The sequence below is a fragment of the Oncorhynchus tshawytscha genome, linkage group LG09 (genome assembly GCF_018296145.1).
Source record: "Oncorhynchus tshawytscha isolate Ot180627B linkage group LG09, Otsh_v2.0, whole genome shotgun sequence".
Taxonomy (NCBI): domain Eukaryota; kingdom Metazoa; phylum Chordata; class Actinopteri; order Salmoniformes; family Salmonidae; genus Oncorhynchus; species Oncorhynchus tshawytscha.
In genome coordinates, this window is record NC_056437.1 from 50,758,861 (window position 1) to 50,786,831 (window position 27,971).

At 41.3% G+C, this 27,971-nt stretch overlaps 1 protein-coding gene across 2 annotated transcripts in view; it reads left to right on the top strand.

Moving 5' to 3' along the window:
• The window catches only part of lg09h5orf15 (linkage group 09 C5orf15 homolog), a 31,737-nt gene extending 13,665 nt beyond the window's left edge, over positions 1 to 18,072 (top strand). The window contains exons 2-3 of one of the 2 annotated variants that reach the window (XM_024432207.2): positions 9,204 to 10,267; positions 16,550 to 18,072. In XM_024432207.2, coding sequence (XP_024287975.2) covers positions 9,204 to 10,267; positions 16,550 to 16,684 — 1,199 coding nt within the window. In that variant the 3' untranslated portion in view covers positions 16,685 to 18,072. Of the gene's footprint in view, positions 1 to 9,200; positions 10,268 to 16,549 lie in introns of both variants that reach the window. The other variant, XM_024432206.2, reaches the window with a different exon arrangement.
• The last annotated feature ends 9,899 nt before the right edge of the window (positions 18,073 to 27,971 follow it).

A 27,971-nucleotide genomic window follows, 5' to 3' on the forward strand; every position in this document is an offset into this window, starting at 1 on the left:
TGGACTGTAAGATTGTGCCCTCCATTGCACTCCATGACTCCAACACCATCATTAAGTTTGCCGATGACACAACAGTGGTAGGCCTAATCACCGACAATGACGAGACAGCCTTTTGGGAGGACGTCAGAGACCTGGCCATGTGGTGCCAGGACAACAACCTCTCCCTCAACTTGATCAAGAAAATGAGATGATTGTGGACTACAGGAAAAGGAGGACCGAGCACGCCCCCATTCTCATCGACAGGGCTGCAGTGGAGCAGGTTGAAAGCTTCAAGTTTCTTGGTGTCCACATCGCCAACAAACTAACATGGTCCAAGCACACCAAGAAGGTCGTGAAGACTCCCCATCAGGAGACTGAAAAGATTTGGCATGTGTCCTCAGATCCTCAAAAGGTTCTACAGCTGCACCATCGAGAGCATCCTGACAGGTTGCATCACTACCTGGTATGGCAACTGCTCGCCTTCCGACTGCAAGGCACTGCAGAGGGTAGTGTGTACGGCCCAGGACATCGCTGGGTCCAAGCTTCCTGCCATCCAGGACCTCTATACCAGGCGTGTCAGAAGAAGGCCCTAAAAATTGTCAAAGGCTCCAGCCACCCTAGTCATTGACTTTTCTCTCTGCTACTGCATGGCAAGCGGTACCGGAGCACCACGTCTAGGTCCAAGCGAATTCTAAACAGCTTCTACCCCCAAGCCATAAGACTCCTGAACATCTAATCAAATGGCCAGACTATTTGCATTGCCCCCCCTGCTACTCTGTCATTATCTATGCGTAGTCACTTTAATAACTCTACCTACATGTATGTATTACCTCGACTAACCGGTGCCCCCGTACATTGACTCTGTACCTGTACCCCCTGAATATAGCCTCGCTAATTGTTATTTTACTGCTGCTCTTTAAATATTTGTTCTTTTTTTTAGGTATGTTTCTTAACTGCATTGTTGGTTAAGAGCTTGTAAGTAAGCATTTCACTGTAAGGTTGTTGTATTCGGCGCATGTGACAAATAACATTTGATTTGATAAACATTGATTGGTAGGTACTTTAAATACTGCCTGCGATTTGTTTCCCTGCTCAATAAATGGGGAAACACTTTGATGGTATTTTTTCCCGCATGTATGTGCATGAAACTAACATTGTGGAAAACATGTCTCACACTCATGGTTAATAGAATAATGAATGGATTGGCACCGTTAACTTTTAGGTTAGTAGGAAAGTTAGTCATTTAAACCACCTAAATATACTCGCATTCACTGAACAATTAGTATTTGAAACTCAAACATTAGTTTCCCAACTACTTTTTCTATAATCATACAGCCTCTTTATCATTCTCCATGTATTGTATTCTAATGCATCCAACATTAAGCACGCCCACCATGGAATTGGGCAGCTGCTGTTTGAGAACTCATCTGGTTTAGAAATCAAACTCTGATTATATTATTGCAGAGCATGAATGGTCCACCACCCAAAGGACATCCAGCCAACTTGATACAACTGGGTAGCATTGGAGTCAACATGAGCCAGCATCCCTGTGGAACGCTTTCGACACCTTGTTGTCCATCCCTCAACGAATTGAGGCTGTTCTGAGGGCAAAAGTGGGTCCAACTCAATATTAGGAATGTGTTCCTAATGTTTTGTGCACTCCGTGTATAGCCAAGGCTTCTAGTTTACAAGCTAGAGAGAAGGGGAAGAGATGGGCGACTTGCCAGCGGAGATGCATGAATTACAGTGAAATATCTGCCAGTTTAGGCTACCCTTTTTCAATAAGTGGTTGCACCAATTTTAGATAAAGCACTCAAATTAAAATGTAGGCCTAGTGTCAACAGAACCACCCATTGCTTCACTAAAATGTATTGATCAATGTCTGATAGGCTATGGACAGGTTGCATGTATGTTTGTATTTAATGGTTGTCAATTTCCAATTCATATCGCCTAGATCAGTGTTTCCCAACCCTGGTCGTCGGGTACCCCCAACAGTACACCGTTTTGTTGTAGCCCTTAACAAACACCCCTCATTCAACTCATTGCGGGCTTGTCGGTTAGTTGACAAACCGAATCAGGTGTGATTGTTCACTGGCCTAAGCCTATCACCAACCTGTTCTCAGAGCATTTCGTATTATTCTGTACGTAAATGCGGGACAATCCATTTAGTATTATATGTTACGTTTCACATGGTATGTATTCATTTGTGGATTTCTATCCATTTCATATATGTTACAAATTACAATTTGTATGATAATTTGTGAAACGTACAATATGTAACGCTTTACGCTAGCTTGCTCAAGTGGCCTTGTGGTTAGTCTGCCCTGAGATTGGAAGGTTGTGAGATCGATCCCCCGGCTTATACCAGACGGTAAAAAATGGGACCTGAGGCTTCTCTGCTTGCCACTCCGTATTAAGGGAATAGACTAGCATCCTGTCCAAGGGTGTACTTGTAGATCTAGCTGCCTCACGCTATAGAATCAGGAGATCGGGCTGGAGGCTATGAACGTTCTGGCTTGCTCTAGCCAAGGCTTGTGCAAGGCCACTTACTAACATTAGCTAGAGGTTAGGGGAAGGGTTAACTAAAAGGATTAGGGGAAGGGTTAGCTCACATGCAAAGTAGTAAGTAGTCGAACAGTTGCTAAAATGCTAAAGTTGTCTGTGATGAGATTCGAACATGCAACCTTTAGGTTGCTAGACATTTGCATTATACGCCTACCCATGCACACTCCTTTTTGTTTTTGCCTTAAGTAACCTTCTTTTGTATGTAACCATACCAAACGTAACATCTTACTAATTTGAATCTTGGATTTACATTTACTATGTTATATCTGGACTGAGACCAGACTAATATCACTGCTGTCTATCTTCCCCTTAACTTTCCTTGTTAATTTATATGATAGGCTACATTGGTTTAACATTTCCCTATAATGTAGACTCATTTTTGATTACCTACAGAAAGGATTTGAAGCTAAGGCAAGGCTTTAATATGATTTGCTTGAGTCTGAGTGAGAAGCGCTGCAGGCAGCTTTGATTGATGGATCATTTTAGGTGGGTGGGTGTGAGTGTATGATTTGCTAATTCTCTCGATGTCCATTCCAGAAAGGTTCCTAAAATAGGGCCCTCTTTAATTAGATAGAAAGAGAACTGTAGGCAGCCAAGTCTAGGTCCAAGAGGATTCTAAACAGCTTCTACCCCCAAGCCATGACTCCGAACGTCTAATCAAATGCTACCCAGACTATTTGCACTGCCCCCCCCCTTTACGCTGCTGCGACTCTATTTTCTATGCATAGTCACTTTAACTCTACCTACATGTACATGTACATGTTACCTTGACTAACCGGTGCCCCCGCACATTGACTCTGTACCGGTACCCCCTGTATATAGTCTCGCTATTGTTATTAAACTACTAATCTTTAATTATTTCTTACTTTTATTCCTTTTTTGTATTTTTTCTTAACTGCATTGTTGGTTAAGGGCTCGTAAGTAAGCCTGTTGTATTCTGCACATGTGATATATATTTTGATTTGAATGACGACAGCATTGGTGTCAGTTTTGCATTTCGTCTCTTATGAAATGGGGCGCAAAGAATGAAACGTAGCGAAGCTCCTGAATTGACCTCGCCTTCTCGATGGTAGCGGGGTGAACAGGCCATGGCTTGGGTGGTTGATGTCCTTGATGCTCTTTTTGCCCTCCCTGTGACATCGGGTGCTGAAGGTGTCCTGGAAGGCAGGCATTGTGCCCCTCCTGATGCGTTGGCTAGACCACACCACCCTCTGGAGAGCCCTGCGGTTGTGGGCAATGTAGTTGCCGTACCAGTCGGTGATGCAGTCCGACAGGATGCTCTCAACTGTGCATCTGTAAAAGTTTGTGGGTCTTAGGGGCCAAGCTGAATTTCTTCAGCCTCTTGAGGTTGAAGAGGCGCTGTTGCACCTTCACCACACGGTCTGTGTGGGTGGACAATTTCAGATTGTCGGCGACGTGTACGCCGAGGATCTTTAACCTGTTCACCTTCTCCACTGCGGTCCCGTCGATGTGGATAGGGGCATGCTCTCTGCTGTTTCCTGAAGTCCACGATCAGCTCCTTCATTTTGTTGAGGCAGCCTATTGCCACTGAAAATGACCCCTGCAGTATATACTTTGCAAGTGACTGACTGCTGACATATTACATTTTTCTAAATGTTATTTTAGGGTGTGGGGGGGGGGCTAATGACACAAATATGGCACATCTATCAGGCTGTAACCACTTGATCAATCGATTCGAGTTGGAATGTCAGCAATATAATCATGTTGATATGGTGAGGTAGAAAGATCCCAGCTATATATAGGCTAGGATGATGATGTATGCATTATTAGATAGGCCTAGAATGGATTGATGCATGTTGCATATAATTACTCTTGGAGTGCGTAATTGCCATGCAGTTTACATCAAATGCATTGGTTTCAAAAATGTAACAAATTGCGGAATTAAAGCTACAGTTGCCAGTATGCTTCTTTTGAACCCAAAATAAATCAAATCTAATCCAAATTCAGAGGTGTAAAAAGTACTCAATTGTCATACTTGAGTAAATGTAAAGATACCTTAATATAAAATGACTGAAGTAAAAGTGAATGAACCCAGTAAAATAATACTTCAGTAAGTCTAAAAGGATCAGATTTTAAATGTACTTAAGTACAGTGGTGGAAAAAGTACTCAAATGTCATACTTGAGTAAAAGTACAAAGTAAATGCTATACATCAAATTCCTTATATTTAGCAAACCAGATGGAATAATTTCCTTTTTATTTCCTTTTTTTGACAGCTGGTGCTAACTGTACGTAACCATAAACACCAATGCCTTTTAAAATCAATACACAGAAGTGTATATATTTTAAACCTGCATATTTAGCTAAAATAAATCCAGGTTAGCAGGCATTATTAACCAGGTGAAATTGTCTCTTCTCTTGCGTTCATTGCACGCAGAGTCATGGTATATGCAACAGTTTGGGCAGCCTGGCTCATTGCAAACTAATTTGCCAGAATTTTACGTAATTAGGACATAACATTGAAGGTTGTGCAATGTAACAAGAATATTTAGACTTAGGGATGCCACCCGTTAGATAAAATACCGAACGGTTCCGTATTTCACTGAAATAATAAACATTTTGTTTTCGAAATGATAGTTTCCGGATTCGACCATATTAATGACCAAAGTCTCGTATTTATGTGTGTTATTATGTTATAATTAAGTCAATGATTTGATAGAGCAGTCTGAGCGATGGTAGGCAGCAGCAGGCTTGTAAGCATGAATTCAAACAGCACTTTCATGCGTTTTGCCAGCAGCTCTTCGCAAGCACAGCGCTGTTTATGACTTCAAGCCTAATGTCTGGTGTAACCGATGTGAAATGGCTAGCTAGTTAGCTGGGTGTGCGTTAATAGCGTTTCAAACGTCACTTGCTCTGAGACTTGGAGTAGTTATTTCCCTTGCTCTGCAAGGGCCGTGGCTTTTGTGGAGCGATGGGTAACCCTGCTTCGAGTGTGGCTGTTGTCGATGTGTTCCTGGTTCGAGCCCATGTAGGGGCGAGGAGGGGGACAGAAGCCATACTGTGACACTGGCAATACTATCGTGCCTATAATGACATCCAATAGTCAAAGCTATATGAAATACATATGGTATAGAGAAATAGTCCTATAAATACTATATTAACTACAACCTAAAACCTCTTACCTTGGAATATTGAAGAGTCATGTTAAAAGGAACCACCAACTTTCATATGTTCTGAGCAAGGAACTGAAATGTTTTTTACATGGCACATATTGCACGTTTACTTCTCCAACACTTTGTTTTTGCGTTATTTAAACCAAATTGAACATGTTTCATTATTTATTTGAGGCTAAATAGATTTTTATTGATGTATTATATTAAGTGTCCATTCAGCATTGTTGTAATTGTCATTATTATAAATAAATAAAAATTGTCCGATTTTAATCGGTATCGGCTTTTTTGGGCCTCCAACAATCGGTATCGGCGTTGATCATAATCGGTCGACCTCTAGTTTGCATACCATTTTGATGCATGCATTAGATAAATACAACATACTGTATGCACTGCAACTGCCTTTTCAACGCAATGCTGCAAGAAAAACGCAGCGTTCCGTTGAAAATGAATGTACTTCTGGTGTACCAAAATGCAATGATGCTGTTGGTGTGATCGAGATGTAAGTGGAGCAGGCAGGTTGTGCGCTCCAACTACGTAAGGGAGCTGCGCTGGTAGATTTGAACTGTGACAACAACAAACATAGATCTACTACCGAACCGTTTTGGTATGCTAGACTAGGTACAGAGATTGCAATGCAATGACAGATTGCAAGAGGGAAGAAATCGTCCCACTTAAGGATATTGAGTAGACAACGTGTTGCGTGATGTCTGGATGTCCCTACACAGAGCAGATGGGCCATATTTTCCAGCCATTTACTTGGCTATTTAAAGAGTGTGTTTTGTCTCACACCCCTCTTTCCATAGCCACGGGAAGTAGGGTTGCTGAGCGTGCTGATTTTTATTTTTTTCTTCCCACAAAAGTAGTGCACTGGGCCTTTACTGTTTGAGCGGATCGCAATAGCCGCCTGCAGCATGGGGAGAAGTAATTATCCCAACCCACCCCCATCCCTAATCATCTTCTGACGGCCTTGCCTCTTCTTATTCAATGTTGATGCTGGCAGTAGCTTCCAGGAATGAATACTCCCATTCTTTGTGGCGACTGCTAATTTGGCATGAGTATAAAATCATGTTGACTCTCTGGTTGAATCGGGTCATTGATTTAAGAGGACCGGCCAAAGGCATGAGATTGCAGGAGCTAGAACAAACATCCCTCTCATAGGATCCCTGACTGAACGTTTAGTACAGTGACAGAATGCATATGAATTAAGTTGATGTTTACTGTACAGTACACTGCACATTTCTACAGTGAAGTAGAGTAGGGTGTCCACCCACTCTGCCCAGTGTGTGTGAGAACACGCTTTGGTGATGAAATTTCATTTAGTCAAATTTGTTTTAATAACATAAGACAAGTAAGACTATTCATGTTCTGAATTGCTGAGTGGGGTCTTTTTCTAACATATTTTAACGACCCTGGGTTTATAGGCGAGGATATCGACTCTGCTGCACGAGCATGCTTCTGCGGCACAGTCGATGGCGCGCCGGACTTCGGGCTAGACGGTCGAGGGTTCGAGACCTGCTCCCTGCCTGTTACATTACAATATCATTAACATTATATCCCAAAATTGAGATTTCATAACATAAGCACCGAGCTCTGATATACAGTACCAGTCAAGTTTTTCCTTATTTTTCCTATTTTCTACATTGTAGAATAATAGTGAAGACATAAAAACTAATGAACACCCATGGAATCATGTAGTAACCCAAAGGTAAACAAATCAAACATATTTTATATTTGAGATTCTTCAAAAGCCACCCTATGCCTTGACAGATTCACACTCTAGGCATTCTCTCAACCAGCTTTATGAGGTTGTCACCTGGAATGCATTTCAATTAACAGGTGTGCCTTCTTAAATGTTAATTTGTGGAATTTCTTTCCATAATGCATTTTGAGCCAAATCAGTTGTGTTGTGACAAGGTAGGGGTGGTGTACAGATAATAGCCCTATTTGGTAAAAGACCAAGTCCATATTATGGCAAGAACAGCTCAAATAAGTAAAAAGAAATAACAGTTCATTACTTTAAGACATGAAGGTCAGTCAATGCGGAACATTTCAAGAACTTTGAATGTTCCTTAATGTGCAGTCGCAAAAACCATCAAGCGCTATGATGAAACTGGCTCTCATGAGAACCGCCCCAGGAATGGAAGACCCAGAATTACCTCTGCTTGAAGAGGATACGTTTTTAGAGTTAGCTGCATCTCAAATTGCAGCATAAAATAAATGCTTCATAGAGTTCAAGTAACAAACACATCTAAACATTAACTGTTCAGAGGAGACTGTGTGAATCAAGTCTTCATGGTCAGATTGCTGCAAAGAAACCACTACTAAAGGACACCAGCTGAATCAGATGACCTGGTCTCCACAATCCCCCGACCTCAACCAAATTGAGATGGTTCGCGATGAGTCAGACCGCAGAGTGAAGGAAAAGCAGCCAACATGTGCACAGCATATGTGGGAACTCCTTCAAGGCTGTAGGAGAAGCACTACAGGGGAAGTTGGTTGAGAGAATGCCAAGAGTGTGCAAAGCTGTCATCAAGGCTACTTTGAAGAATCTGAAATATAGAATATATTTTGCTTTGTTACACTTTTTTTTGTTTACTACAGGATTTCATGTGTTATTTCATAGTTTTGATGTCTTCAATATTATTCTACAATGTAGAAAATGGTAAAAATAAACACCCTTGAATGAGTAGGTGTGTCCAAACTTTTGACTGGTACTGTAGGTTTGGAGGTTTCTCATAACTTTTGAGGATTTTACATTTTGTTGTCGTCAGTTGTTTCCACGGGTCGGAAAAAGCTAAATAAGCATGATACGAGCTGAATTAAATCTAATCGGCTTTGAAAATAAAAGCATTATACATTAGACATTAGAGCGATGCTTGTTTTTGAATAATCTTTGAAAAAGGACCGGGATTTCAATTTAATATGAAAAGCATATACTAAAATGCCACGTCATGTCTCAATCGATATCCCATCGTACGTCTAGTTTTATGTTCTGCGGATTCGAGAACATGAGTTCAACGGGAAAGTGAGCATGTCAGGTAGCAAGTAACATTCATTTTTGCACAGAATTCAGCCTATTTTTTTTTTCACTTTCTCTGGCCTCCATTGATTTAGTCACCATACTTTTAGCCATCTTACAAGGGTAAAAACTTAACGGATTATGAGGTTTGGACCATTGGTACACTTTTTTTTTATATGCATTTTTGATCGGACACCCAACTCCGAGGGGAAAGTGAACCTATTTATTTTATTTTATCTAACACAAAATACATTCAACCATTACAGGTCAGATGTAGAATGATAAGATGTGTGTATCATGTACAATTTGATGATTAGGCCTAGGCTTATATAACTTGGCTACATTTTTCCACTAAAGATTTCACCACGCTTATTTTCAAATGTTCTGTAGGCTACAAAAAGATGAAACCCCATGACTTGTTTTGTAAAGTGTAGAATGTGAACAGAGGTTCAAATGAGTGTGGTGACTGTTTTTGTTTTCAATTCCTACTTTTCTAATTTTCAGCAGTTTCTCTGGATCCAGGAGTTGATTTAGAACCCTTGCCTTTGGCAACAGCCAGCAAGGATGCAGAAACAGCCATCGGCACTGGTACAACAGACGGCAAAGCAGACACAGTAACCAGTGACAATGCTGCAACAGTAATGAAGGCTGTAACAGCAGATGCAAAGGACGATGCCGCCACACCCATCAAGGACGATGCCGCCACACCCATCAAGGACGATGCCGCCACACCCATCAAGGACACTGCCGCCACACCCATCAAGGACACTGCCGCCACACCCATCAAGGACACTGCCGCCACACCCATCAAGGACACTGCCGCCACACCCATCAAGGACACTGCCGCCACACCTATAGAAGACACACCTATCGATGGTGTAATAGCACGTGCACCATACACCAAAGGGGAGGTTATAGCTGAATCCACTGCCATTATTGCTGAAACAACTGTTGGCAAGTATGAAATAACTGCAGACAAGAACAAAACCAAATTTGATAAATCAGGACTGACTCCTGAAAAATTACCTCCCAATCCTGCTGATTCAGATGCTGATGCTGCCATGACTGCAGCTCCAGCCACCAGCACCACCACAGTCAAAGCCCCAGAGCCTGCCAAGCCCATCCTGGAGAAACCAAGCCCTGCCTCTAACACCAAGCTTGTCGGCCCCATGGACGCAACAGAGGATGAGCAAGAGAGCGATCAAGTGCCTATCAACACCCTGGAGTCCCAGACCGAGACAGACATGTACGACAGAGAAAATGAGGAAGAAGGTGGTGAAGACTATGACATGGGACCAGCTGTTAAGGTCCCTCTGGACCAGGACCAGAACTTTGGCGGCCAAGACCTCAACGAGGAGAACGATGACGGCATGGTGGACGGCATGGTGGACGCCGACGATGATGACCAGGTGGTGCTCAGCCCAGCAAAGAGTGCTGGGAAGATAGATGTACGTATGAAGGACACCAACATCTACACCACCCAGGACGAGGACTCCCACTTCTTCTTCCACCTGGTCATCCTGGCCTTCCTGGTGGCCATTGTATACATCACCTACCACAACAAGAGGAAGGTAAGCAGAGGGGGAGTACTTTATTAATCCATACGAGACTGTTTGATTTCTGCTGTACCGAACCCCTTCAATATACACACGTGTACTGTTGTGGGGTACTCAGACTTGGGAAACACCTGGCCTAGGCTATAAAATGGACAACAATTAAATAGAAACAGGCTATGGACAGGTTGCATGCATATCAGCCATTGATCAATACATTTTAGTGAAGCATTGGGTGGTTGTTGACACTAGGCCTACATTTTAATTTGAGTGCTTTATCTAAAATCGGTGCAACCACTTATTGAAAAAGGGTAGCCTAAACTTATAACTGGTGGATATTTCACTGTAATTCATGCATCTCCGGCTGGCAACTCGCCCATCTCTTCCTCTTCTCTCTAACTCGTAAACTAGTAGCCTTGGCTATACACTGAGTGCACAAAACATCAGGAACACATTCCTAATATTGAGTTGCGGCTAGGAACGTATTACCGCCACACCGGTGGTCACGAATCACGAAGGCAGTCAAATTCCACGTGACCGTTTTAATCATGCTAATTTATTTATTTTTAACCTTTTTTTTTATTTAACTAGGCAAGTCCGTTAAGAACAAATTCTTATTTACAATGACGGCCTAGGAACAGTTGGTTAACTGCCTTGTTCAGGGGCAGAATGAAAGATTTTCACCTTGTCAGCTCGGGAATTCGATCTAGCAACCTTTCGGTTACTGGCCCAATGATCTAACCACTAGGCTACCTGTCACTCCAATTAGGCCTCGCCAAGCTCTGATGCTGCTGCTGGTCATTCGTAGCCTACCAGACTTGCTAACTGCCTGGTACTCAGCACTCTATTATCTCTTTAAATCACTCTGACATCAATGCAAATGTGATTGAAATCTAATCAAACACTTCATGAGAGCCCATGAGCTCATGATGTACAACATTTCTATAGGCTATGCAATTACTTGAAAACTGAATGATGGCCTTTTAAAAAGAGGAGGATCCTGTCAGCTTTCTATCGCCCAGCCTTACTATATTTATTTCTCAACTTTCCTAATGTTAAGCACATTGCTTATCTTTACAACAGGAGTATAGCCTACCTGGCTGGCATGAAAATGAACCATGAATGAAGTGACCTCCATTTGCTATTTAAGTGCATAGATTACATGTATTTCTTCCTGCTGCCCCTGTTTCGATACAGGTCCATGATAATTGTCCATTCTAAATCAAAACAAATTTCACACATACACTACCTGTCAAAAGTTTTAGAACGCGTACTCATTCAAGGGTTTTTCTCTTATCTTTACTGTTTTCTACATTGTAGAATAAGAGTGAAGACATCAAAACTATGAAATAACACTCAACGAATCATATAGTAAATAAAGTGTTAAACAAATCAAAATATATTTGAGATTCTTCAAATAGCCACCCTTTGCCTTGATGACAGCTTTGAACACTCTCAACCGGCTTCACCTGGAATGCTTTTCCAACAGTCTTAAAGGAGTTCCCACATGCTGAGCACTTGTTTGCTGCTTTTCCTTCACTCTGCGGTCTGACTCATCCCAAACCATCTCATCTGATGCAGCATTCCATCCCTCTCCTTCTTGGTAAAATAGCCCTTACATAGCCTGGATGTGTGTTAGGTCATTGTCCTGTTGAAAAACAAATAATAGTCCCACTAAGCCCAAACCAGATGGGACGGTCTATTGCCTCAGAATGCTTTGGTAGCCATGCTGGTTAAGTGTGGGGAAACGATGGGAAATACACATACACGGAGATCATCTGTTCACCCACACTGAGTCTCACAAAGACATGGCGGTTGGAACCAAAAATATCCAATTTGGACTCCAAACCAAAGGACAAATTCCCACAGGTCTAATGTCCATTGTTCGTGTTTCATTGCCCAAGCAAGTCTCTTCTTCTTATTGGTGTCCTTTTAGTAGTGGTTTCTTTGCAGGAATTCAACCATGAATGCCTGATTCACGAGTAACTCGAATGAACTTACTTCTGCTGCAGAGGATAAATAACTCTGGGTCTTCCATTCCTGTGGCAGTTCTCATGAGAGCCAGTTTCATCATAGCGCTTGGTTTTTGCGACTGCACTTGAAGAAACCCTCAAAGTTAACTTTTTCTGGATTGACTGACCTTCATGTCTTAAAATAATGATGGACTGTCGGTTCTCTTTGCCTGTTTGAGTTGGTCTTGCCATAATATGGACTTAGCCCTATTTGAGAAAAGACCATCTGCTGTATACCACTCCTACCTTGTCACAACACAACTGATTGGCTCAAACGCATTAAGAAGGGAAGAAATTCCACAAATTAACTTTGAAGGTACACCAATTAATTAATTTAAATACATTCCAGGTGACAACCTCATGAAGTTGATTGAGAGACTGCAAAGAGTGGGCAAGGCTGTCAAGTCGAAGGGTGACTACTTTGAAGAATCTCAAATATAAAATGTATTTTGGTTTGTTTAACTTTTGGTTACTACATGATTCCATGTGTTCTTAGTTTTGATGTCTTCAGCATTATTCTACAATGTAGAAAATAGTAAAAATAAGGAAAAACCCTAGAATGATTAGGTGTGTCCAAAACTTGTGTCTGTGTAAAGACCAGTTTAAATCAAGAAAAGTCTAATGGGTGACAATATTAGCCTTTCACTTGTGAATTCTATAATATCACTTGTGAATGATCCCCAGCACAACGCAAGGAACAATGCCTTTTTTCGAATCATAGTCGCACACCTCATGTTGTCTAGCCCATAGGCCTATATGTTTTGATAAGGTTTGTATCACAACTAAAGTGGCCAAATAACTTCTTAAAATGAAGCACATTTATCCGGTTTTACAAGGGCTATAGAGCCTAACTGGCATACATATGGGGTGGTAGGTAGCCTGGTGGTTAGAGCGTTGGACAAGTAACCGAAAGGTTGCAAGATTGAATCCCCGAGCTGACTCTGTCGTTCTGTCACTGAACAAGGCAGTTAACCCACTGTTCCTAGGCAGTCATTGAAAATAAGAATTTGTTAATAACTGACTTGCCTAGTTAAATAAAGGTAATCAATAAATAAGCAATGTATGTGTTTCAAGCTTGGAAGTTCATTTTCACTGTAAATTGCACCTTTATAACAGAAACAATACAAGCATTATCGCATTTGCTGTCACTTTTGATAATTGAGTTTTCCCGCTAATAATATTGTTATATAATATAATGTTTATCAACATTTTAAAGCTAAACGTTCTGATCTGTTGCGTCAGCCACATTAGCATTAAACAATTTTTTTAACGTAGTGGTTGTATTAATTTGGGATCTATCGCATCCCACAACTGTCCCAGACTATGTTTGGAATATTTATTTCTCGCACAGAATAGAATAGGTCTTTAAAAAAATAAAAATACAATTTTTACTATGGGTATAGTAGATTTACTTAGGCATTTGCTGTTTGTTTGGCCTACTCATCTTGTTGGTTGACAAAGTAAATGTGGACAGTTTTTCCAGTATCTTCAATATGCACCTCGGAATTGGATAAGGATGCGCGCAAATGCATCCCCGACGTGTCTGTCTTCACTTGTAGCCTGTGAGAGACCTGATCGCCAAGGGCACAATAACCACTGACCGCAAAAGGCATGGATTTTTTTAGGATGCATTATGGCCACACAAAGAAGAAGTCGCCGTAAAATTCGAGGCATTATAAAGTGCTAGTTAAATTGTGAATGAGTGATTGATGCAGTGTGTACAGCCTGCGCAAAAAACTAAGTAGCGACTTTTTTCAAATCATCATTAGTCGTGTCATGCAGCCTTACAATGTATTAAAAATCAAAACATATATATATATATATATATAGAGTTTGTAGAACAATTACATTAACTCTAAATTAGGCATATAGGAGTATCTATTTCTTTCTGAACCGCTCAACACAGAATAGCTGCATCAAATTGTTTGGAGAAAATATAATTTCTATTTCATTCAATTGTATTTTTCATACTATAAAATAATGCCACGCAAATCTTGTCTCCTAAATAAACTTGTGTAGCCCACAGCCATTTGGCATCGCCAGATCAGGACCTAACATAAGGGCAACTCCAAGTATACTATTCTGTTCTCTTGAAATAGACTACATTTCTTCTTGTCATGCTTCTTCAGACCTGTCTAAAACAAACAGTGGGATTATTGTGAAGGTGTAGGCTATATTACATGGATTTATTTGACTTTTTAAAATGTAGATGTTCCAAAGGTCTGCATCAGTGGCTTGTAGGCTATGTGTGGAAGCCAGCAGATGCTAAATGTGTTTATGTTAATTCATGTCAGTTACCGTGAGACCAACAGTTATTTGCTTGACAATCACCGGCTGACAATTTCGTGACCGCCACAGCCCTAGTTGCACCCCCTTTTGCCCTCAGAACAGCCTCAATTCGTTGAGGTATGGACAAAAAGGTGTCAAGCGTTCCACAGGGATGCTGGCCCATGTTGACTCCAATGCTTCCCACAGTTGTCAAGTTGGCTGGATGTCCTTTGGGTGGTGGACCATTCTTGATACACATGGGAAACTGTTGCGCATGAAAAACACAGCATCGTTGCAATTCTTGACACACTCAAAATGGTGCGCCTGGCACCTACGACCAGATCCCGTTCAAAGGCACTTAAATCTTTTGTCTTTCCCATTCCCTCTCTGAATGGCACACATACACAATCCATGTCTCAAGGCTTAAAAGTCCTTTAACCTGTCTCCTCCCCTTCATCTACACTAATTGATGTGGATTTAACAGGTGACATCAATAAGGGCGCATACTATAGCTTTCACCTGGTCAATCAGTCAGGGAAGAGCAGGTGTTCCTGATGTTTTGTTTACACACACTGTAATAGGAATTTCCAGGTGAACAAAAGAGAAGAGCAGCCGCAGATAATGTCAATCAGGTTTATTTACAAGTTGCAATAGGGAGACGCCACCCAGCACAGATGCAGAGAAAATGTCTAACTGGCCTCTTGTAGATAGGTCCTTTATCCTCCTAATCAGGCTACACCAAATGTTCTCCAAACACCAGCCCAAGAGGCTTGTGGGAAGTCCAAACAAAAGGGTGTCTTTGTCAGCTGCTACAGAATCACAGTGTTCATAGAATGTCATCAATACAACAGTGAATAATCAGTGTGTCCTCGGTCCTTGTACCTCCAGTCTGGCGTCAATCACTATCAACATATGAGAATAGTCCATTCCAAATCTAGTGACCATCAACCCGCACCTTGAGTGTTACAAACAGAACACAGAAAATGTGATGTATTACAGAAACTAAATATTGTTTTGATCACTAAATCAGGGATGGGCATCTATCAGGGCCCCCCTTTTTGTAGGCCTGTGGATCAATTTACAACAAAAAATAATAATTTGTGGGGGAAGGGACTCGGTCAAGGTCTCAACTTACTGTTGAGAGAGAGAATAGTACAATACACAAAGTGCTGTTTTAAAAAATATATAAATATTTGCTGAATTTAAAAAAAATCTTACGTCAGCTGCTGACAGTCACTTAATCAGCTAACATTTTTAAGGTAGTCTAGACTGCTATCTAAACTTGTAAACATGGTTGAATTACAGACCAGGGGGTCCCCATTAGATTTTTTTTTTTTTGTCATTCAGATATATTAAACTGCAAACATTTTTCTATCTACCCTATGTCAAAATGTGTAGAATTTCAAGAAATTAGCTGTAAAACTGAAAAAATGTTCTGCCCCATGGCAGAATTTGTAAAATGGCAAAATATTCTCTACACCCATGACAAAATGTGTATAATTGCAGCATATTTACTTTGAAACAAATTCACTTAGGGCCGGCTCTGACTGCCTGTGTGTGTATGGATGTGGGTACACAGTCCCGTGAGCCATATTTTTTTTTGTGGGCCCCACCCCTATCAAAGTTGCCCAATTTAAATATGAACTTTAGTCATCTTAAATAATAACATTATGCAGAAATGCATATTGAGTTGGAGTTACCTTTTGTTATTGAGAGACTATTTACTTCCCTTTTAGGTAGCCTAGCTACATTGTTAGCATGGGTAGTCTCCATTCATAGCCTTTTGTGTTCCTTTGAATATCACCCTGATGGCGCTTATTTTAGCTACTTTTGGACCGTATGTATCAAGCATCTGAGTAAGAATGCGGATTTAGGATCAGCTTTGCCTTTTTAGGTCTTGATGAATAGGATTACATGGACAGTGGGGACCTGATCCTAGATCAGCACTGCTACGCTGAGACGCTTTATGAATGGACAGCCCAGAATTCAATAAAAAAGGTTAACTCTCCCCTCTCTCCAGATCTTCCTGCTAGCCCAGAGTCGGCGCTGGAGGGACGGCCTGTGTTCTCGCAACAATGTGGAGTATCATCGGCTGGACCAGAATGTCAACGAGGCCATGCCTTCCCTCAAGATGACTCAAGATTACATCTTCTGAGCAGAGAAGGAAGTTGAAAGAACTAATACGAGCCTTTTTCCAGCTGCATTGTTGAAACGCTTGCTTGCCCACAAGCTTGCCCCACTTTTTTTTTTCTTGCTTCAGGAAAAACCTGGGCAGGAGGGAGTTTGATGGTACTACCACTCTGTAATTGATACACGTTTTCGATGTTTGCCCACGTATGCTGGAAATATTAATTTCTGTTTTGTTTACCATAGTCCTACATTTTTTAAATGAATTATTATTTAGTATTTGATTTATTTGGGTGGCCTATACTGGTCTGTATGAAATATGTTCTCACCATGTTTAAGCCTTACTATTCTTCTACACTTATTGTTTTGCACACTCTTAAGTGTTTGTGCTGATTGCAGATTACACACTCAGAAAATTGGAATGTAAATATTGTCAATCAATACCAAGATGAATAACCAATGATGCTGTACTTTACTTGCTAGTCTCTAATCTGCCCTGCAATGAGTGAAGGCTATTTGTAGTGGTTCGCCTCAAAGCCCTCATTCCACAAGGCGTTGCAGTACAATTTGCATTTGCAGTTGTAAAAGTTAATATTGTACGTATGTAGCGTACTACACAATATACATTCATGTTCAGAACTTGTGGTTATTTCTTATGCTAAATCCATTAGACAAGTGAGGACTTTTGACATGACAGAGCCCACCACATTGTGATATGGTGGCAGTAATTCCCTTGCCTGAAATTGTATTTTTCCATAATCTGGCATTTTACTGGTTTTCTTATTAAAACGTTGGCCAGATTGTGCTATGCACTAATCCCAGTGCTGCCCCCTTTTTTGTATTTGTTTTATGACTTTGAAGTCTCGGATGTCAGGCAAAGATTCCTCACTGAGATTTCTCATTGAGAATGTGGACTCGACCGGAGTGCATGTGAAAAACTACTTCAACACATTACTTTAGGGGACAGAGAACTGATTGTCGAATCTGGGGACGTACCCTATTCCTTATGTAGTGTGCACTATAGATATAGGGAATGTGGTACCATTTGGGAATCAACCTCAGTCTAGAGGAAACGATGACAACCACTGTCGCTCACTCGTCATTACCTCAACGAGTCTTAAATTCTAATGCCATATTCTGTGACGTGAATCCAGAATCAATCAATTCTCATGCACTTTCTCAATTCTCAATCCCCTATACTTTTTACAGCTGTCTTTTCAGGACCGTGGAAAAGCATTGTAATCTGAGTGTCACAACAATAGCTAAAGCATGGAGGGGAGGTTTTGTCATGCATGGAACAGGACGTATATTGTGTAGCTTTCATATGGCATTTGGTGGATGGACACTGCCTTTGCAATCAACTGTAGAGATGAAGCACAATTGTATTTGTCAATAAAGCACAATTGTATTTGGGGGCCCCTTTTTGTTTGTCCTCTTGCTAATGCTTTGTTTTCTAAGAAGTACATTTTGAAAAATCTGTTTCAAAAAGTCATCAAAAAACTGTTTGTCGTGAGTATTGAATGCTTTGGAAATGTCCTTGGAAATGAGCCTGTGATGACCACATGACTACCCTATCCACTCAATCATTCCATTGCTATTGTTTTGTATGAGCACCGCCATGCTTACATCTGTCATATCCTTGTTTGTTGATCCATCCAAGCGCCCCAGTGAGTAATCCTGAATCCTAAGCAGTGTCAATAGCATTTTGAACTTGCATGGTGGTTCTGCATTAGAAGCTGTCTGTCTGATGTTATTGAGAGAGGTTGGTATGAGCTGGGTGTGTTCTTGAAGGAGGCACATACCAAAGGGCCTGTACGACAGGTAAGGCTGCAGTTAGTAATATCGCCCTTGGATGGCAGTAGAGACCTTCAAGTCAGTGGCGATCAGACAATTGAACAGCAGCTCAACCATTCAAGAGAACGTTCAGAAATGCACTTCCAGCTTGAGTACAATACTGTTTTAGCTTGAACTGTTATTCCATCATCCTAAAACCTAGTATGTTAATAACTGTGTAAGCAAGTAGAATGTACTTATGAAGTTAAATAAAAAATATGTATATTTACATGGTTGATTTCATAAACCTCAAGCACTGTCAATTTAATTGAAACCAAAGATTCTATTTATACATGAAAGCACAAGATGGTGGGTAAATGACAAACCAATGCAGTGATATTGATTACAATTGGGATGTCAAGGTTATGCAGGGTGGTTGATTCTGGTTGATATTGGGTGTATAGAGCTTGTCAGTTTATAGTCCTAAAAAGCTGAAATGAAACTGGTTCGTTCAGCCTTTCTTATGGGGGGAAGAATGGGGTTTTGGGATGAATGCCAAAAATAAGGTCTGAGGTTAACACGGGCTTAGGAGATCTTAAATGTATTGTTCTATGAGATATCAGTTAACATGGCCTTTAAGAATGATGAATCTTGTATGTGCTTTATGGATTTATTTTGATTACATAAATTCACAAAAAGTTACTTTAGCTGATGAAGATTATCTCATAGAACAACATTTATAAGATCTAAGCCTGTTTACCACAGACCTTATTTTCGGCATTTATGTTTATCCAAAACCCCCATTAATTTCCCCATAGGCTTTGGCCAGCGAGCCATGGCGGAGTCAACCCCCGTTAGTGCCTACAAAAATAAAAAAACAAATCCACACAAACTGCAAAAAAAGGAATTAACAATAATTTAAAAAAAATATATATATATACTCATATACACTGCTCAGGCTCTAGGGCCTGAGAGGGTGGGACCGCACAAGACAGTACTCCGTATAACTCGTTAGATGTGAAGTATTTTAATTCCAGAAGTGTTTCAGCTGCATAAACAAGGAAGTCGATCTTTCTTGACTTCGTTTCGACTTGTGCAGTGCCGTTTACCACCATCGCTATAAAAGACACTAAGTCCACTTTCTTCACATGAAGATTTTCTAGGTCCTGTTGGTGATTCACTACCACTGGACCTTCAGACATAATCTCTCTACCCTTTTGACAGCCTCTGCATTGGAGACACTTTCAACTGCCCAGATTTTGGCAACCTCTGTCTCTTTCACCCTACTCAAGCATTCCAAGGATTTCGCCCTATGTTCTCCACCACAGTCACATTCGGAATCACCTTCAAAGTCATCTTTCCCACACATCCCAACATCTCGGCTTCTTCTGTCTGCAGACACTTCCTACAGGTCCAAACATTTTACAATGATGACATTGCAAAGGCCTGGATACAAAAGCTCTGACAGGATAGTGCACATATCTCAGCTGCACTCATGTTGGGAGGGACTCCACATAAAAATAAAAACTTTACTGCCAATTGACCACCATTAATATTCTTTAGTATATCCACAAATTACTCCCTTGACAGGTGCCCTTCTCCGTAGCTCAAAGAACGACACAGCATAATCATCAACTCGAGTGAGACCCAACCCACACTTTTTCTGATCAGCAGAAACACAAGAAATCAAAACAAGCACACTTCTTATAATCTTTACTGACTTTACTTCACCCAAGGCTTTCTCCACCATTTTGGATATTTGCAACAGATTCACCAAGTCGGGCACAAATACTCCCTGAAAACGTACTCCTACCAGATATGATGGGGGTATTATCAACACTACACATTTTCTTTTCAACTTCAATTTTGCTTATTTTCCCATTCTTTTGGACAAAAGTCTCTTCATCCTCACTTCCACCGCCATCCGATTCAAGCTTCCGCCATCCTTCTGGATTGCTCCTTAAAAAAATATAAATCACGAAATGCTCTCATTAAACCTGGATATTTTGGCAGAACAGATGCCACGGGGGCTCCCCGGTGCTGACATGTCAATATATGGACTGGAAACTGGGGGGGGAAGTCTCCCCCTCGCAGATAAAAAATCTGGAATAAAATCAAAGCATACCTATCCGATATGTTCTGGCTGTTGCTTTATCTTCAGAGTGAGGTCAAGGTGTGCGAAAGTTTGCTGTTGACGGAAATAATTGGCATTTATGGTATTTTCATAGGTGCTGTAAGTTTCAATGTGTGTGCACATGGGTGAATGCAATGTGTTAATGCAGAAAAATATCCCTTCTCTTCATGTCCTCAAAATGTTGTTTCAGTTCACAGAGGCCTGTGTCCTCTATGGATTGTTATTTTTTATTAAAATCTCTGTAATTGATTTTCATGTTGTGTGAGACTTGGTTCCGACGAGGGACTAGTACGAAAAAAATATCTGAACATTTATCCACTCACTACGGTAAGTCACTCTGGATAAGAGCTTCTGCTAAGTGACTAAAATGTAAACGTGGTTGATGCTCCACAGGAAGTGCCGTTTACCTTAATTTTAGAAATGAACATAGCCAAGTAGCCCTACCACAAAATGTGACAATTGTCGGTAGTATGCTGTAAAATGGATATCTCTGATCTCCTCTACCCTCTAATTACTTCACTGACACTTAAAATGCCCTGTCCCTTTTGCTTTCAAACAAAAAATCACCTGGATGGCATATAGTGTACTTTTCTTTGTCTATACCAGTGTTCCCCAGCTGGCAGGCTGCAGATTATTATTTTTTGGGGTCCCCCAATTTTTATACTCTGCAGATCCTCTCAAGCTCTGTCAGCTTGGATGGGGAGCATTGCTGCACAGCTATTTTCAGGTCTCGCCAGAGATGTTCGATCAGGTTCAAGTCGGGGCTCTGGCTGGGCCACTCAAGGACATTCAGAGACTTGTCCGGAAGCCATTCCTGCTTTGTCTTGGCTGTATGCTTAGGGTTGTTGTCCTGCTGGAAGGTGAACCTTTGTCCCAGTCTGAGGTTCTGAGCACTTTGGATCAGGTTTTCATCAAGGATCTCTCTGTACTTTGCTCCATTCATCTTTCCCTTGATCCTGATTAGTCTCCCAGTCCCTGCTGCTGAAAAACATCTCCACAGCACAATGCTGCCACCATCATGCTTCACTGTAGGGATGGTATTGGCCAGGTGATGAGCATGATCCCTGGCATTCAGGCCAAATAGTTTAATCTTTGTTTCATCAGATTTTGTTTATCATGGTCTGAGAATCCTTTTGGTGCCTTTTGGAAAACTCAGAGCAGGCTGTCATGTGCCTTTAACTGAGGAGTGGCTTCTTTATGGCCACTCTACCTTAAAGGCCCGATTGGTGCTGCAGAGATGGTTCTCCTTCTGGAAGGTTCTCCCATTTCCACTTATGTAAATAAGATATTTCTGTTTTTTATTTTTAATACGTTTGCAAAATAATCTAAAACCTCTTTTTACTTTGTCATTATGGGTTATTGTGTGTAGATTGATGAGGACAAACATAATTTGAATCCATTTTAGAATAAGGCTGTAATGTAACAAAATGTGGAAAAGTGAAGGGGTCTGAATACTTTTCAAATGCACTGTATGTGATACAATTGATAATGCCCAAGAAGCTGGTGTATTGGCACTATATCCAATACATCCTCCAAACACCGGCTTCGAGCGCATTATCACTTTTATACAATGGGTTACCAACATATTCAAATAATGATTGACATATTTTCATTAAAAACGTTATTTTGATGACTTTATTCATACTATTTCATTTTCCCACAAGATATAGTCCCGACATAAATCTAGGGTTACTACCAATCCGGCTGGTCGTTTGTTCTATCGGTTCGGTTGCTAGAGACACGACCTAGTCGTTCGTTCTAAATGTTCCATTGCCATACCGGCTGGCAACATTCTTATTCCCTTGCTTGATAGCTAGCCAACTACGGCTAACTTACAGTCACGTAAAAAGTGCAGTCAGAATCACAGCAAAGTAGCAGCGTTTACATTTGTTTAAGCTGTTTTCTAGAGACATTTATTTGGACACATCCATAACAATAAGGCACGATTTCACCTGGCGTAGAAAATTTGCTCGCTCATCAGGACACTGTTGATCAGAGGAGCTAGCCAACAACACAGCTAACACAATCAACTGAAGCTGAAAAGACAGCAAACTAGCAGCACTTCATTTCGTTTAACCTTTTTTCAATTGACATTTCTTTGTATATATATCCATAAAAAGCTGATTCATGATTTTGACTGGTTGAGAAAAGCTGCCTGCCTGCCTGCCTGCCTGTCTGTCTGTCTGTCTGTCTGTCTGTCTCGTCCCGACTCCCGACACGTTCATTACTATGGGACAGCTGGAGATCAAATTTGAATATTGAAACAATGTTGCAAATGTCAGAGACAGACAGCAAGGTTTATACAAATCTGCTGTTGAAAACGAAATATTAGTCTAAAAAAAATGTGACATAATGTCTCGATGCTTTTTATAGTGGAGATCAAGTTTATTAATTGTTTGGCTGGGCTGATGTGACAGTGAATAGGTATTTTAATGTCATAGATTTAGCCGGTGGTAACTTGTGGAATAGACACCTGCTGGAATGCGGTCTTAACCAATCAGCATTCAGCATTAGACCCACTCGTTGTATAAATGTTAGCAAGGTTTGAAATGATTATGTTTTACTCAAATACAGTATTATATCTGTTTGGGCTTGTTGCGGTCAATTTGCAGTCTACAAATGATTTTTAATGATGTTCCTACCCCCTGACCATCCGCTCAAGAAAGAATCAGCCCGTGGCGGAATCTAGTTGGTGATGCGTGGTCTAGACTGTCTAGTCCTGTGAGCCTTGTTTTATCTGGGTGTGTGGTTTTAATATTGACTATAGCTTTACTGTCCTGCGTTTCTGTCTGGGGAAAGCCGACCGAGTGTACAGTGTTGACTCTTGGATTACCTCTTGTTTATAAACACCACACCATATGTCTTCTTTGCTGTAATGAAGACTGCCTGCCTTCTTCTCTGAGGGGCCCGTTCCCCTGGAGCCTCCCTCGCTTCTCTCATTATGTTGTCATCCTCCCCTTCATTACTCACTCACCATCAAAGCACCTCCCTTCCTTCAAACCCTCCTCCTCCTTCTCTAACAAACTGTTAGCTCAGAGGTTGTCATTGGTTTGTTGATTTAAGATGATGAAATGGTTATCATCCGTTAAAAACAAAACGTTTAAATGTAACCTTCCGTCTTCTTCAGTAAATCTTGCGTATTAGCGACACCCCCTTCGTAGTCTTAATCAGCATGTTAGTCCGGCTACCTCCAGTTCTACTCTCAGCTGATTGCTGTTAAGCATCCATTGTGTTTGTGTGTGTGTGTGCTTCTCCTCGCTCAATAAACAAAAATCGACCTACCTCTGAAACTAGTTGATGATGCCTGCTATATGGCTTAGCTTGGGATGGATGGTGGAGGCCAGAGGAGGCTGGTGGGAGGAGCTATAGGAGGAGGGGCTCATTGCAATGGCTGGAATCGAATACATATCTGCGTGTGTGCTTCTCCCCTGCCTCCACCTTCCTTCCCATGCTAAGCCATACAATGTCTGGCTGCTTGGTTCTGTCAGACCTACTATGTTAGCTGCTTCATGCTTCATGCCTTAAGTTCCTCGTCAGCATCTCCCCAATTTACTTTTCTCCTTTGGTCCTCTCAGAACAGGGTATTAGCTCTCGTTGTTTGTCTTATATTTCCTCTTCCCTTTCTCTCTTGTAGGAGTAAGTTAGCCTACGCTGTCTGTCAACTCTGTATGGGCTATTCAAAATCCTTTATACTCTCTCTACCAGTAGTGTCTTCAGAGTCCTGCAGGGTCCATATACAGTGGGGCAAAAAATTATTTAGTCAGCCACCAATTGTGCAAGTTCTCCCACTTAAAAAGATGAGAGAGGCCTGTAATTTTCATCACAGGTACACTTCAACTATGACAGACAAAATTTGAAAAAAAATCCTGAAAATCACTTTGTAGGATTTTTAATTAATTTATTTGCAAATTATGGTGGAAAATAAGTATTTGGTCACCTACAAACAAGCAAGATTTCTGGCTCTCACAAACCTGTAACTTCTTCTTTAAGAGGCTCCTCTGTCCTCCACTCGTTACCTGTATTAATGGCACCTGTTTGAACTTGTTATCAGTATAAAAGACACCTGTCCACAACAATCTCCCTCGATCTGGGGCCCCACGCAAGATCTCACCCCGTGGGGTCAAAAAGATCACAAGAACGGTGAGCAAAAATCCAAGAACCACACAGGGGGACCTAGTGAATGACCTGCAGAGATCTGGGACCAAAGTAACAAAGCCTATCATCAGTAACACACTACGCCGCCAGGGACTCAAATCCTGCAGTGCCAGACGTGTCCCCCTGCTTAAGCCAGTACATGTCCAGGCCCGTCTGAAGTTTGCTAGAGAGCATTTGGATGATCCAGAAGAAGATTGAGAGAATGTCATATGGTCAGATGAAACCAAAATATAACTTTTTGGTAAAAACTCAACTCGTCGTGTTTGGAGGACAAAGAATGCTGAGTTGCATCCAAAGAACACCATACCTACTGTGAAGCGTGGGGGTGGAAACATCATGCTTTGGGGCTGTTTTTCTGCAAAGGGACCAAGACTTTTGATCTGTGTAAAGGAAAGAATGAATGGGGCCATGTATCGTGAGATTTTTAGTGAAAACCTCCTTCGATCAGCAAGGGCATTGAAGATGAAACGTGGCTGGGTCTTTCAGCATGACAATGATCCCAAACACACCACCCGGGCAGTGGCTTCGTAAGAAGCATTTCAAGGTCCTGGAGTGGCCTAGCCAGTCTCCAGATCTCAATCCCATAGAAAATCTTTGGAGGGAGTTGAAAGTCCGTGTTGCCCAGCAACAGCCCCCAAACATCACTGCTCTAGAGGAGATCTGCATGGAGGAATGGGCCAAAATACCAGCAACAGTGTGTGAAAACCTTGTGAAGACTTACAGAAAACGTTTGACCTCTGTCATTGCCAACAAAGGGTATACAACAAAGTATTGAGATAAACTTTTGTTATTGACCAAATACTTGTTTTCCACCATCATTTGCAAATAAATTAAATTAAAATAAATTAAATTAAAAACCCTTCAATGTGATTTTCTGGAGAAAAAAAATCTAATTTTGTCTGTCATAGTTGAAGTGTACCTATGATGAAAATTACAGGCCTCTCTCATCTTTTTAAGTGGGAGAACTTGCACAATTGGTGGCTGACAAAATACTTTTTTGCCCCACTGTATCTCTCTTATTCCGTTTGGAGGTATAATCTTAGCTCTGTCCAAAGCTCTCAGACTAGACTCCTTCTCGTGGCTTTATATGCTACTTTGATCTTCCCTTCAGTCTCTGATGATGAGGTGGAGTTTTTTCTGTCTTGTGTATTTGTAGGTATGTCTATGCATTAATTGGAGGGAGATTTCTCACTGACACCATCTGCAGTTCCCTCAACATCTTGTCCCTCCCATTTTAAATCCACGGGATCACCTTGTGACGAGGCAGGGTGAATTTATTGGGGAGTCGTGGCCTCGACGTTATAACTTCTTTCCAAACACACTGTTTGTCCCTTGTCAGTCACAACAACATGGACATGCGTCACCCTCTGTCCCCCGGGCAATAAAACACCTGATTAACAGGCTCAGGCATGACCACTGACTAGAACACTGAGCAATCTCAGCATTCTGAAGGAAGTACGTGCTCTCTGGGCAATTCGTATTATTCTGTAAGTAAATCTGTAGCACTCCATTTAGTATCATATATTACGTTACGTTAGGTTACATTATGAATGGAGTAGCGGTCGTACAATATCATACAAATTATCGGATGCATAGTATCATACGTCTTAGCCGGTTGTACAATAGCATACGAATTGGATGACATAACTTATCATACAATTTGGAGGACAGGTTGCTTGTTGTACTGTAACAACAAATTAAACATACAGGGATCATTTACGTTGGTGGTTAGGGGAACTAAAATGACGAAGGTTACAGATGTAGGATCTTCATTTGAGCCAGTTTGCTACAAGAGGAAAATAATTCTGCAGCAACAGGAAATGCAAATCATTATATGTATTATAATTAATGGACATTTTTGTAGGGGTTGATACAATTTCCATTAGGGCAAATTAAGTCTGAAGTTTCAAAGTGGAAATGAAAAACTTTAGAAGCCTTTTTAAAACTCAAATACACTAGACGTTTGCATTTCTGCTGTACAGGAAGATTCTCTGCAACAAAATAGTTATCAAACAAAGATCCTACATCTGTAGATACATTTACTTAGCAGGATAGGTGAATTGGTTTAATTTTAGAATAAGGGTTAGGGGAAGGGTTAGCTAAAACGCTACATACTCAAACACACAACCTTTTGATTGCTAGACCGTTACGGATTACGCCCACCCATCCTTCTCCACCAACCTCCCTACTTTCGTCTCTGTCTAAAGTAACTAGACCATTAGTAGGTATCATACGCCTTGGAGGTGTTCAGAAATACGTAAAGTGTGTTTCATATGGCTCTGACGCCAGACTGAAAGGAACACCATTAACATTCCAGTCATTGACTCTGTGGAGTTCCTTTTGGTTGATGCAGTTCCTATAAGAAAGAGGGGGAAATACAGCTGAGCATGTGGGATGGAGGTACGAAGGCCCGTGGTCATGCCAACGCTGCAGAGGAACAGCAATAATGAAGAACAATATATGGATGGAGGTGTGCAAAGGTCACACGCTGCAGCCGAAATAAGAATGAAGTAAATTCCAATGCCCCCCTCCCCCCCCATTGAGCTGGTGCATATTCAGCAAAGGAGGCCCCTTACACACCCTCCTCTCCACCCAACTGGCGGACGTTCCCTCATGTAACAGTATTTCTGCTGCGTTCTGCTGTCACACAGACGACCTCTCCACCAGCTCTCAATGTGACAGCGATTACCAACGCCTGAGTAAGCAAGAATTTCACTCATACCAGGTCAAACACAATGGTCCCAAATTATTGCCCCTATTAATGTTTTATGGTCGCTATGAAATCCGGATATATACATTATGCAGACCTTGCTTGGTGAGAGATTTTTTTTTAGGGGGGTCCTCAATGTTTCTGACTATATTGCATTTTGGGAGTAGAAAAAAAGGGATCACCTTGCTTTCCATGTGTTGAATGAACTTTTGTGGTTTGATGATATTACTTCTCCCTAGAAGAAATAAAGGTTATTGAATTCACTGTGACACCTAGCCCATGTCTACTGTTTATTCGCCTATCGAAACCTTTTACAACTGGTCAGAAAAGCAAAGATTTGGCTCTTGATCAAAGACTTCGATCCATTTAAAATATGTGTGTGTGTGTGTGTGTATTGTGTGTGTGTGCGTGTGTGTGTGTGTATTGAAGATGGACAGAGTGTACATACAGCAGGAGTGTAGTGTATGTCTGAGTGGATGACTTGACTCAGGATTGTAGAAGAAGTTGTATTCAGGCAGTCAGGAGGGAGGCCCGGGTCAGTCT